This window comes from Oncorhynchus keta, chromosome 36 (assembly GCF_023373465.1).
Source record: "Oncorhynchus keta strain PuntledgeMale-10-30-2019 chromosome 36, Oket_V2, whole genome shotgun sequence".
Classification (NCBI taxonomy): domain Eukaryota; kingdom Metazoa; phylum Chordata; class Actinopteri; order Salmoniformes; family Salmonidae; genus Oncorhynchus; species Oncorhynchus keta.
In genome coordinates, this window is record NC_068456.1 from 5,207,680 (window position 1) to 5,221,448 (window position 13,769).

Consider the following 13,769-nt stretch of genomic DNA (forward strand, 5'->3'; position numbering starts at 1 on the left):
CTTCAGATATAACAGACTGACCCCAGCCCCCAACACATAAACTATTTCAGCATAAATACTGGAGGTTGAGACAGGAGGGGTCAAGAGACACTGTGGCCCCGTCTGACGTTACCCCCGGACAGGGCCAAACAGGCAGGATATAACCCCACCCACTTTGTCAAAGCACAGCCCCCACACCACTAGAGGGATATTTTGGTTTTAGACTTTGCACTCCGGTACCGCTTGCCTTGCGGTAGCAGAGAAAACAGTCTATAACTTGGGTGACTGGAGTATCTGACAAGTTTTTTTGGGGTCTTTCCTCTGACACAACCTATTATATAGGTCCCGAATGGCAGGAAGCTTGGCCACAGTGATGTACTGGGCCATACACACTCTGTAGTGCCTTACAGTCAGATGCCGAGCAGTTGCCATACCAGGCGGTGATGAAACCTGTCAGGATGCTTTCGATGGTGCAGCTGAAGAACCTTTTGAGCATCTGGAGACCCATGCTAAATCTTTTCAGTCTCTTGAGGGGGAAAAGTTGTTGTCGTGCCCTTTTACAACTGTCTTGGTGTGTTTGGACCATGATAGTTCGTTGGTGATATGGACACCAAGGAACTTGAAACTCTCCATCCGCTTCACTACAGCCCTGTCGATGTTAATGGGGGCCTGTTCGGCCTGCCTTTTCCTGTAGTCCACGATCAGCTCCTTTGTCTTGCTCACATTGAGGGAGAGGTTGTTGTCCTGCCAGCACACTGCCAGGTCTCTGACCTCCCTATATATTCTATCATTGTTTTCCGTGATCAGGCCTACCACTGTTGTGTTGTAAGCAAACTTAATGATGGTGTTAGAGTCGTGTTTGGCCAAGCAGTCGTGGGTGAACAGGGAGTACAGAAGGGGACTAAGTACACACCTCTGAGGGGTCCCAGTGTTGAGGATCAGCGTGGCAGACATGTTGTTGTCTACCCTTACCACCTGGGGTCGGCCCATCAGGAAGTCCAGGATCCAGTTGCAGAGGGAGGTGTTTAGTCCCAGGGTCCTTAGCATAGTGATGAGCTTTGTGGGCACTATAGTGTTGAACACTGAATTGTAGTCAATGAACAGCATTCTCACATAGATGTTGCTTTCATCTAGGTGGGAAAGGGCAGTGTGGAGTGCGATTGAGATTGCGTCATCTGTGGATCTGTTGGGGCGTTATGCAAATTGGAGTGGGTCCAGGGTATATGGGAGGATGCTGTTGATGTGAGCCATGACCAGCCTTTTAAAGCATTTCATGGCTACCGACATGAGTGCTACGGGGTGGTAATCATTTAGGTAGATTACCGTTGCTTCCTTGGGCACAGGGACAATGGTGGTCTGCTTGAAACATGTAGGTGTTACAGACTCAGTCAGGGAGAGGCTGAAAATGTCAGTGAAGACACTTGACAGTTGATCCGTGCAGCATGCTTTGAGTACACATCCTGGTAATCCATCTGGCCCGTGGCTTTGTGAATGTTGATCTGTTTAAAGGTCTTGCTCACATCGGCTACAGAGAGCAGTATCACACAGTCATCCAGAACAGCTGTGCTCTCGTGCATGCTTCAGTGTTGCTTGCCTCGAAATGAACATAAAAGGCATTTAGCTCGTCTGGTAGTCTCGCTTCACTGGGCAGCTCGCGTCTGGGTTTCCCTTTGTTGTCTGTAATAGTTTTCAAGCCCTGCCAAATTGATGAGCATCAGAGCCGGTGTAGTAGGATTCAATCTTAATGCTGTACTGAAGCTTTGCTTGTTTGATGGTTTGTCTGAGTGCATAGCGGGATTTCTTATAAACGTCCGGATTAGTCTCCCACTCCTTGAAAGCGGCAGCTCTAGCCTTTAGCTCAATGCGGATGTTGCCTGTAATCCATAGCTTCTGGTTTGGATATGTACGTACAGTCACTGTGGAGACGACATCGTCAATACACTTATTGATGAAGCCAATGACTGAGGTGGTATACTCATCAATGCCATTGGATGAATCCCGGAACATATTCCAATCTGTGCTAGCAAACAGTCATGTAGCTTAACATACGCGCCATCTGACCACTTCTGTATTAAGCGAGTCACTGGTACTTCCTGCTTTAGTTTTTGCTTGTGAACAGGAATCAGGAGGATATAATTATGGTCAGATTTGCCAGATGGAGGGCAGGGAGAGCTTTGTATGCATCTCTGTGTGTGTAGTAAAGGTGGTCTAGAGTTTGTCCTCTGGTTGCACATGTGACATTCTGGTAGAAATGAGGTAAAACGGATTTAAATTTGCCTGCGTTAAAGTCCCCGGCAACTAGGTGTGCCACTTCTGGATGAGCAATTTTTTGTTTGCTTATGTCCTTATAGAGTTGATTGTGTGCAGTCTTAGTGTCAGCATCGGTTTGTGGTGGTAAATAGACGGCTACGAATAATATTGATGAGAACTGTCTTGGTAGATAGTGTGGTCTACAGCTTATTATAAGGTACTCTACCTCAGGTGAGAAATACCTTGAGACTTCTTTAATATTAGACATCGCGCACCAGCTGTTATTGACAAATAGACACTCACCCCCACCCCTCGTCTTACCAGATGTATCTTCTCTGTTCTGCCGGTGCATGGAAAATCACGGCAGTTTTATATTATCCGTGTCGTCGTTCAGCCACGACTCGGTGGAACATAAGATATTACAGTTTTTAATGTCCCGTTGGTAGGATAATCTTGATTGTAGGCCGTCAATTTTATTTTCCAATGATTGCACATTGGCCAATAGAACGGGTGGCAGTGGGAGTTTACTCGCTCGCTTATGAATTCTCAGAAGGCAGCTGTCCTCCGCCCCCTTTATCTCCGTCTTTTCTTCACGCAAATGACGGGGATTTGGGCCTGTTCCCGGGAAAGCAGTATATCATTCTCGTCGGACTCGTTAAAGGAAAAAGATTCTTCCAGTTCGAGGTGAGTAGTCACTGTTCTGTTGCCCAGAAGTTATTTTCGGTCATAAGAGTCAGTAGCAGCAACATTATGTACAAAATAAGTTTTAAAAATAAGTTACAAATGCAAAAGAACGGACCAAATAGCATTAAAGGGGCAATCTGCAGTTGCTACATTAATTTTTGGATATGTAATTTTATGATATAAAATTAATGATATGTACCCATTGATTCTAATTCATTTATAGTTTAGCTGGCGTACCCCATCAGAACCCAAAAATATAAGATTATTTTATGCCAATGTTTGTAAACAAATACTAGATAGCCTCAAAACACAGTTGAAACTATAATTGTGATATCATGGATTTTCAATCCTTGCATCGTTAGCTCTGTCTCTGAATTTGAGAGTGGTTACGTTTCTCCAGCCTCATCCTTCAGCTTTATACCGAAAGAGGGCTGTGGAGTACGCTTTATTGTTGTTTCAACTGCTGATTTCCGCTTGAACAATTTGCTAGCTACCTTCTTCATAGCAATACAAAACCTTTTTTTACTGCATTGATCACTTTCACTCAGGGGTTAAATTGGGATGTCGTTGGTGGTGTCGGCCACCCTGTAGCCAAAACTGTTCACTTTTCCATGATCATTTAAACAAACATCTGTTCATTACTGACTGTGCTGTCGCCTCCATAATTCATTACATGATCCGTGTTACCCAGGACATCTTAGGTCACAGCATGTCTTTTTTGGATTTGACCTGTTCTGTGAGTCTGTGGTGTGCATGTGTTTGTGAAAAAATAATCAGAATAAGCTAAGTCAAACCATGTGTACAAATGGCTGTAAAACAGTTTAACATTTCAGTTGTTTCAAAGTTAGACCTTCTACAGGACATTAAGACACATGGTACTTCAGGATGCTTTATATAGTTTATTAAATATTGCATAATACCGAAATATCAATAATAATATCACAGCAGCAAATAGTGTTGTCTTCATTTTAATATTGACATGGTAACAGCACCGCAAAAAAAATAAGCAAACAAACAAAACCTGTTGCAGGTTGAGCGTCTTGGGAAAACTAATGAACACATAGTTATGATGATTAATAATTTATTTGAAGCGTTGTGTCACACTTAATCCAGTAGCTATCATGTTCTTTAGTACATGTCTTCTCCCATCACAAATACTAAAAAAACACAACAGGGAAAACAATAGTAATATCCTTAAATATGACATATGGATACATTTCTGTGATAATCAATAAAAGCTAATGAAAATGAGGCACAATTTGCATCTGACATAAGGGCCTTACGATCCTCATAAAATGGCAGCGCAACGTTGCATCATATGCATCAAAACGGTCTGTGCTCAATAACTCTTCACTCTGTGCTTTGCCCCCCCCCCAGAAATCCCTCGGGAACAACAGAGAGCTTCATGTGACTTTTCCCATCGCTTGCATTCCAAACTTCTTTATTATACATATTTACAATTCTTATTGTGCCAGGCTGTTTAATGTTTTACATGTTCATTCAAGCTGACAGCATTGATCCTGGTTAGTGTTATACAGTACTCCACAATCATACATTCATACATCCTGCGATGTTTCGCGGAGCACATTATCCCATCAACATTTTACACGGACTTGTGAGGCTATGATATGATACCACAAGAAGAGTGATTGCTTTGTTGCCAAAGTCTATCGTACAGTCAGTGTGAGATGGAACAGACCTCTCCGTACTCGATTGTCCCTGGACCTTATTCTGTAATGTAACAATGTAACTGGTTTCGTTAAAACAACTGTCACACAAGACTATATTCTCATCAATGTTTGGCAATTGGCAGTTAACAAGCTAGGGGGAAAAACAATGATGTTGAATGTTCGGGTGTTGTCATTGTCTCATGTCAATGACAAACACTGTAACAGCTTGACAGAGTGAAGCTTCTATTCCTTTTCAAGTACAACTGACAGATGAGTAAACAGGCAGAACTGTACTTAAATATCTCACAAGGTAAACATGATAGGTGGCAGCCACTAAAGCCTCAATGTTCAAATCAGTTCGGATCGGATCGGATGTGTGTGTGTTCAGATGGCAGTCATTTGCTGACATGGCTACGCTAGTTGTCATAGTAATGATGGTGTGTGCTCAGTGGTGTAGGCTGATTGGTGGTGGTGCTCGTGCTTCCTATCACTCAGAAGCTATGTAGCAAGCTAAGTTGATAACAATTCCTGACATGGACGTTTCCCAGTTACTTTGAATGCTTAAAAGTTACAGTGTAAGAACACGTTTAAAGCCTCAAAGGATAAGATGATGCAACTTTCAAAACAAATGATTTTTTTTCTGGGCTCGCCACAGCAGCCAACTACCTAGCTAGGTAGATGTTTAAGCTTTCTAGAACATTCACTCATTTGTTTGTAAACAATTAACAAGTTAACTAGTTAGTTACCACATGTTCTTGTCAAACGGTCAACAAAGTAGCTAGCAAGCAACAAGATATGCCACATAACAGTCTAAAAACCACTTGGGGGCAAATAAATCAGATTCGACCATTAAGACACAAGTTACATGGCCAGGAATCAGATATGTATCTGACTTCAAACCACCTTCGAAAGGTGGCTAGAAATATCAAGATTCCATGTGGTTTTTGGCTGTTCAGACTGCAGGACAAAGAAAAGATTTGAATCGGATATGCAAATAAATAGGATTTTAGTCACTTCAAACTGACAATGTGAACATGTCATTAATAGCTTTAAACGATATTTAACATAAGTCATCATTAAGTAGATGAAGTATTACTATAAAGGTAATAATACTAGTTAGATGTTGATAGTCTTATGACAGATACTTCTTTTTGTCTTAGAAACACATTTCAATTCTATTGGTCTCGTGAACCCAGACTACTGTCACTCATGACATTGAGGATTCCTTGGAAGAACGCATAGCAGTGAGGCATAAGGAGGAATAATTAGATACGCACAAAGTAAGAGAGAAGAAAGTAGAGCTGCCACAACACAATACATTCTTATTTCAATCTGCTACGTTTTCAGGATATATTCTGACGTATGGTGGCTGTTACCGGCATAGTGATCTGATGTAGCTCTCAGATTGAGGACCTCTGTCCTCACAGGAAGACTGTTTCAATGCGTTGATATCCGAATTCAAAGCAATCTTCACTGAGGGAGCAATCCAGCTCAAAGATAATGAGTAATGTTTTTCTGGTTGTACCTGCTGGCCTCAAAATAATAATAGCATTGATGTAGTTTAATGCTCTTAAATAGCTTAGCACTCTCAGGTGCTACACTGAGGCTACACATAGTCTACTGTGTATAAAAGGCCCCTTGTATCCAACAATATTGGGATATATAATTTGTCAATTGTAAAAAGTAAAATGCTCACAAATGAAAAGCAATCGTTACTCAAACAAAGAGTTACATTTACATTTTAATCATTTCGCAGACACTCTTATCCAGAGCGACTTACAGTTAGTGCATTCATCTTAAGATAGCTAGGTGGGTCAACCACACATCACAGTCATAGTAAGTACATTTTTCCTCAATAAAGTAGCTATCAGCAAAGTCAGCGCTAGTAAGGGGGGGAAAAAAAGTAAAGTGCAGAGTGTTAGTTCACGCAAGGCCTTTTTAAACTTCAAATGAATTAGTATACAACTAGTGTGAGGAGAAAGCTCAAAAATGACCTCGGGCGGAAGTTAAGTGCTTTAAAAAGAGTGGCACACCACGCCTGTCCTGTGGTTTCACTGGAGCCAGTATAGCTGCCACCAAGCTACCTCACAGGAATCACAAAAGATCAGACAGCTAATGTTACTTCTAATTTTACGGGACAGATATGCTGTAAAAGATGACAGAAAATCATGTTTGATAAGAGATGTGTGACACATAGGCATAAAAGCTTGCTTGCACGTACACGCCTTCATACACATGCACGATCTGTCTTAATCAGGTATGTACATAGCACAACCAGTCTTCCTGATTGTGTTAATCACTTCAGCTGACAGAAAGCTGAGCTAATATTAGCTAACGTGTTTGAGCATTTCCAGATTTCTATCATGCACACGAACATACTCGAATTATAGGACACACCTTGGTTAGAAAACAAAGGCAATAATAAAACGGCATTGGAAGCTTTTGGACTACACTGAGGTAAGAACGCCCGGCTATTTTATGAAGACTACAAGCCTACATTGACTACATTGTCACAAACATGGCTTTATAGTTTTCAGTGCATTCTGAGCTAATGAAACCAAGCCATTCCACGATTCTATAATTTAAAAAAAAAATGTTTTTAGAAGTTCACTGTCAGGTCAATGGGTTTTCAAAATTCCAATCAAGGAATATGGTTTGTTGGACCCTGTCCAAGTATGTGCCATCACATACAGCCTGATACCTCCATGGTATGTCTAACAATACTAGTTACTGGCTTTTCCTAGGAAAAACATGAGTCTTCTAGACGACTTAGCATGTCATGTCGACCTTCAGATGTATGTATCCGCATTCAAAGTCAATGAAAAATGCTTTCGCCAAAAAAGGTCCTGAAAGATAGCTGTTGAATATCAGCTCCTATTTCTCTAGCTCATGAACAACACATTTGAGCCCTCGTATACCATCATGGTAGTTATAAGATCCACTCTCTTGATCCATGAACTGCTCTGCTGCTGACCCCCCATATACTGTAGATAGACAGTCATGCGCTTCAAAAAATACTTTGTATAGTAGTTAACAATCACTATATATACTGTACAAGAATACTGACTGAGTGTACAAAACAGTAAGAACACCTTCCTAATATTGAGTTGGGACATGTTGAAAGCGTTCCACAGGGATGCTGGCCCATATTGACTCCAATGCCTCCCACTGTTGTGTTAAGTTGGCTGGATGTCCTTTGGGTGGTAGACCATTCGTGAAACACACGGGAAACAGATTGAGCATTAAGAATCCCAGCAGCGTTGCAGTTCTTGACACAAACCGGTCCGCTTGTCACCTACTACCATACCCTGTTCAGAGGCACTTAACACTTTTGTCTTGCCCATTCACCCTCTGAATGGCACACATACACAATCCATGTCTCAATTGTCTCAAGGCTTAAAAATCCTTCTTTAACCTGTCTCCTCCCCTTCATCTACACTGATGTGAAGTGGATTTAACAAGTGACATCAATAAGGGATCATAGCTGGAAAAATCTGGTGTTCATAATGTTTTGCAAACTCATTTTTATAACGTAGTCTGTATGTGCTGACATTTTGGGAGGATTTTTTCAAACTAAAAGTTCTATTGTCAGAATAGGATATTATAAATTCAGCCCATGTACTGTGTGGGATATGGTTGGAGTACGTATACACCACACTGACGTTTGGGCAGTGAGTCAACAGCAAAGCTTCCTCCTGTCTTCGCCTCATGTACATCAACATACCTCACACCAAACTGATCACTTACACCAGACAAACATATTCACCTGGCTGAATGACTATCCTAATTGAAACAATCAAGCGCAATAGTAATGCCTTCCCAAATACTTGAATGGTAACCACGGGTTAGAGCTGGGTTCTCCTCACACTATAAATGTCTGTTGACAGGTTACAAGTTGACCTCTTTCACGTAGTTTCCTGGAAACGTGCCAAACTGTTTGGTCCTCTTTGAGGTACCTGAGAATGAAAAAACAACAACCACATTGTTAGTCATTGCACTCAAATGTGCCTACTCAGGCAGAACAAATGTAAGTTGGGCACTCTATTGAACTCTATGAGCTTGAACATCCATTTGAGAATTTCTGAGAAATGACCAACGTGGAAGATTAACCCTCTGCTGTGACTCTGCTGTAACCTTATATGGATGTATGTGACACGCTGTGACACAGTGATTATGACTATATCTTCGGGCAATCTATCCTGAGGCCCTAGGCACATACCAACAAACCAGCCATCGTCACACTTCTCCATTACGCTGACAAGATCTCCGTCCTGCAGCTCCAGCTCATCCTCATTCTGTGGCACGTAACAGTACAAAGCCTGGAAACTGTAGGGTAACACTACATAAAGTCAGAAATACAACCATAAAAAGGGCTTGAGAGACATAATATCAAAAACGATATAAGAAATGTATTTACCAGACCACGTCCTGGTCTGGTAAATGGCGATTTCATTAGGCACCGAACGGATTGAAACCAACTGAAACAGAGGGATTACTGGGATTTATCCCCCCCCAAAATGCTCATTTTTGTTTTTCCGTTGCAAAGCTTTCAAAAACGTTTTCCTTTGTGTGCCCTAATGAACATGACTCTTGAACTGGGGCTTTGAATCCTTTAGTCAGAGTATAACAGTATAACAGTAACCAGTGTACCCAGAGCTAAGACTAGACGTAGGGACAGACTTCAGGCGGCCATACTCACATTCCACAGCTGAGACGACTCGGCTCCGGGCTGTGGGACTGGGGTTGCTGGGAAATGATGAGAGATTGTTTACTGGGGTGAAGGGGGGGCAGGAGTCTGTGAAGGACAGAGTCATGGGGGTGGGGGGAGAGGGTGCTGCAGTACCTCACTGAGGTCTCAGCTATATTCATGATCTCATTACAAACCGCTTCCTAGTGACAGTGGTCAGGTCAGAGGGAGAATTTCCACAGAATTCCCAGTCAACCCAGAAGAGGAGGAGAGATTATGGAGAGGGGCAGGGCAGGGAGTTTAGAGGACGTACAGGAAGAAGAAAGGTAGGAGGTCCGGTGAGTAGCAAGTCAGAAAGAGAAGGGTCCGTTAGAAACCAGGAAAAACCAGGAAAGCCGTGAAACACCAGGAGAGATCGTGTTGGAGTCCGGCAAAGTGGTACGCATGGAAAGGCAAGACACTAGAGTGAGTGGCAGGTAGAATGTAAACAGTCACAATGAAATATTAGTGAACGTCTGATAACATTCAAAAGAAGACATGCACAACCAATGGAGAGGAAATGATGGCAGCAAGGTCATGCAAGAATGCTGTCATATTAATCTTATTGACTCGTTTTTGCAGAAAATCGAAATAAATGTCGGAAGCTGAGTGACGCGGTTTAGTATAAATTATTTGTTAAGTGATGACGTGAAGTTACATGAATATCTCGACATTGATGAGTTAAAGGAAACGACCACCGTAGATCATCGAGAAAACGAACCCCCACCGCATATTTCTAATCCAGAAATATCAAACTTATACGTTTTCTAATTGTATCGCCAGCCCACGACATGCAAACCAGCACCTTACCGCAAATGAGTTAGCATTCATGTTGTTGTCGTGGATGTCAAACAACATGACAGGGCTCCTGGAGGTTCTACCATGGTAGTCACTCTCATTCTTCACCAGCTGTAAGAGGAACAATACACACATTAGACTCATGCATGGAACGCAAATAGGAGTTCATGTCTACAGGACGCAATTCATTTTCAACCGTGTGTGCCGTAAACAGAATTGCAGTGGAAGTCAATTCACACTCTTGGTGAGACGTACACTATACATACAAAAGTATGTGGACACCTCTTCAAATTAGTGGAATCGGCTATTCCAGCCACACCCGCTGTTGACAGGTGTATAATATCGAGCACACAGCCATGCAATCTCCATAGACAAATATACACAGTAGAATTACCCTACTGAATAGCTCAGTGACTTTCAACGTGGCACCGTCATAGGATGCCATCTTTCCAACAAGTCAGTTCATCAAATTTCTAGGAGCAACAATGGCTCAGGCGCAAAGTGGTAGGCCACACAAACTCACAGATCGGGGCTGCCGAGTTCTGAAGCGCATAAAAATGTACTGTGCTCGGTTGCAACACTCACTACCGAGTTCCAAACTGCCTCTGGAAGCAATGTAGGGCACAATAACTTCATCAGGAGCTTCATAAAATGGGTTTCCATGGCTGAGCAGCCGCATATAAGCCTAAGGTCACCATGCACAATGCCAACTATCGGCTGGAGTGGTGTAAAGCTCGCCGTCCATTGAACTCTGGAGCAGTGGAAACTCGTTCTCTGGATTAATGAACCACGCTTCACCATCTGGCAGTCCAACGGACAAATATGGGTTTGGCGGATGCCTGGAGTTTGGGGAAGGCCCTTTCCTGTTTCAATATGACAATGCCCCGTGCACAAAGCGAGATTCATACAGAAATGGTTTGTCGAGATCGGTGTGGAAGAACTTGACTGGCCTGTACAGAGCCCTGACCTCAACTCCATCGAACAACTTTGGGATGAATTGGAACGCCGACTGCGAGCCAGGCCTAAATGCCCATCGTTAGTGCCCGACCTCACTAATGCACTTGTGGCTGAATGGAAGCAAGTCCCCGCAGCAATGTTCCAACATCTAGTGGAAAGCCTTCCCAGAAGAGTGGAGGCTGTTATAGCAGCAAAGGGGGGACCAACTCCATATAAATTTCCCAAAAATTTTGGAATGAGATGTTCAACGAGCAGGTGTCCACATACTTTTGGTCATGTAGTGTGTCTCTCGAACAAAAGTAATTTTCTAAAAAAATTAAGTAAAAAAACAATCACATCTATATGTTCTATAAAAACATTCATACACTTGTTTCGTATTGTTCCCAAATCAATCTTGATCGTTAAAATTTTACAACATCCCACTGGGTACACACTGGTTGAATCAATGTTGTTTCCACATCATGTCAATGAACGTGGAATAGAGGTTGAATTTAAGTCTGTGCCCAGTGAGATGATGCTATAGTGGTGGGGGTCAAGATTCTGCAACAACTCTCTGAATCATTCAACACATTTCAAAAATACAAATCATGCACATGGTTTTCATTCCAAACACCTGAGGAGATAATTTACCACTCAAACATGTGCATGTGAGTAGGGCACACACAGAAACACATGCAGACCAAAATATGACACAGGAGTCGTGTAAGCTCTGCTGATTGCATTGGAGGAGGGTCAACTTTAGTTCAACATTACAGTTAGTCATCATTCACTATCTATTGCACAATTATCTATCTAGAGGCATCATCAATGGAAACATCCTCTTATCGTGGCTCATGGAGGTGAGACCTCCAGTTCCAGCCACATTGAGCCTGAGATGCAACACTGCACACCATGCAGTAGGCCAGATACCTCTGCAGGGCTATTTCGCCAGCAGCCCAGGGCTTCGCGTCCAGTGCCCCTGTCTCCCTCTGCCCCCTCCCCCTCCATCAAATCCCTCTCCAGGATGCGCAAGGGACTGGCCCCTGTCAGCCAGCTCTCCAGGCCCACCCCCCCACAGGGGCTCAGACTGCGGGACAGACGAGGAGAGGGAGGGGAGAGCAGGAAGTCCTCCCCCTGGGGAGGGGTGAAGGTGAGGTAAGGGGTGGCTGAGCCAGGGCGGGGTGGGTAAGGTGGGGGCAGGGGGGAGGCGGAAGGGGAGGCCATTGGGGAGATGCAGTAAGGGCTGCCGCAGATGGGGGGCACGGGGCTGGCGGACATGGAAGGGGGCAGGTACTCGCCCCAGCGATAAGACACAGAGGGGAGTGGGGGTAGAGGAGGGGTTGGGGCAGCAGGGGGGCCGGCACCCCCTATGGTCAGGGAGATCCACTCAGAGGAGATGGCGTGGACCTCGGGGGACACAGAGCGGTGGGGGGAGTGGGGGAGGGACAGGGGGGACGAGATGAGCCGGTTGCTACGGACACGGTTCAGCTTATAGACCAAAATGACCATCCAGAGAGAGAGAGAGGGGAGGACGAGGGACAGAAATTGAAAGGAAAGATGAAACATTAGACATGAGCAAAAAATGAACACAAATAATAAAGAAAAAGAAAAAGAATATTACAGCTCCAAAGTAAACAAAATTTTAAAAAGAGACAAACTTGGAGCGTTTGGGATTGTTGTATTCCTGGACAGACTGAGCTCTACAAGAGAGTGTGCCATTACCTGAGGGGAAGCATTGAGGCTGCGGTGAGGTGATTGGCCAATGGGCGGGTCTGGATAATCCAATCCATTCCTGACTCTGGGTCGTTTGTGCACCTCTATGTAGGTGACGGGGAAGATACCCTGGCGATTGGAACCGGAGACCTTGCCCTCGTACCAGTTCTCATCGACCCTGCGAATTAGGATGATCCTCTCTCCCTGTAGACACATTGGTATCCCGTTAGCTCATATGATCGCACATTTCGATGCATAGCATTGAATAACATCACATCAAACACAAACTAAACACCAGCATGCACAATATTTATGTTAAGCATACTGTATTTCCTGTATCATAACACTATGATGTTACTACTGTATGTTGTAACACTTTGCGATTTCCATTTTGCATTACGCAAAAAGAGGAACAAATGTTTCAGACGCTCCTAAGCTCAATACCTTTAAAAAAAAAAACGTTCTTCTTTTTACCTTTCTAAATGACATCTCCACCACCGTGTCCCCTGTGAAGTTGAAACGGGCTATGGCCTCTCCATACTCCAGCACCTGCACTGGGGCACTCTTCTTTGGCTGGGCCTTCTCCGTGGGGGGAAGGAGCTGGAGCAAACATACACACAAAGCCCAAAATGCATCGGTCAACTTCAATGCCAGAAACAAGTGTCAAGTTTAGGAGGTTATCAGTTAAAGTCAATGCAAGGTACCAGTGTCACATTCGGGAGGGCACACTGTGGGAAAAACGCTTTGCGACAGGAAACAAATATCTGTGTTTTTAATGGACATGTTCAGGTAGCACCTCCCTGTTTCACTCTGTTTCAGAACAGTTTCTTCTTACTGAACATGACTCCGGTGAATATCATTACTGGGACTCTTACTTAAACTTCTGAACTGACTGGTGTCATAAACCTGATGAACTGACTGGTATCATAATAACCCTGCACTGACTAATCTGTTTGGCACATCAGTCTGTACCGTACTATAGTGAGTTCCATCTAGTAAGAAAAGGTCAGAGT

The 13,769-nt window shown here is 43.5% G+C and overlaps 1 protein-coding gene across 3 annotated transcripts in view; it reads right to left on the reverse strand.

The window, feature by feature from the left end:
* Window positions 1–3,797: 3,797 nt before the first annotated feature.
* LOC118369510 (sorbin and SH3 domain-containing protein 1-like) overlaps window positions 3,798–13,769 on the reverse strand; it is a 76,411-nt gene continuing 66,439 nt past the window's right edge. For 2 of the 3 annotated variants that reach the window (XM_035753940.2, XM_052498369.1), the window contains 7 exons: window positions 13,231–13,356; window positions 12,766–12,960; window positions 11,974–12,531; window positions 10,120–10,218; window positions 9,283–9,329; window positions 8,803–8,909; window positions 3,798–8,539 (listed from right to left, as the gene is read on the reverse strand). In XM_035753940.2, coding sequence (XP_035609833.2) covers window positions 8,472–8,539; window positions 8,803–8,909; window positions 9,283–9,329; window positions 10,120–10,218; window positions 11,974–12,531; window positions 12,766–12,960; window positions 13,231–13,356 — 1,200 coding nt within the window. In that variant the 3' untranslated portion in view covers window positions 3,798–8,471. The remainder of the gene's footprint in view (window positions 8,540–8,802; window positions 8,910–9,282; window positions 9,330–10,119; window positions 10,219–11,973; window positions 12,532–12,765; window positions 12,961–13,230; window positions 13,357–13,769) is intronic. The other variant, XM_035753941.2, reaches the window with a different exon arrangement.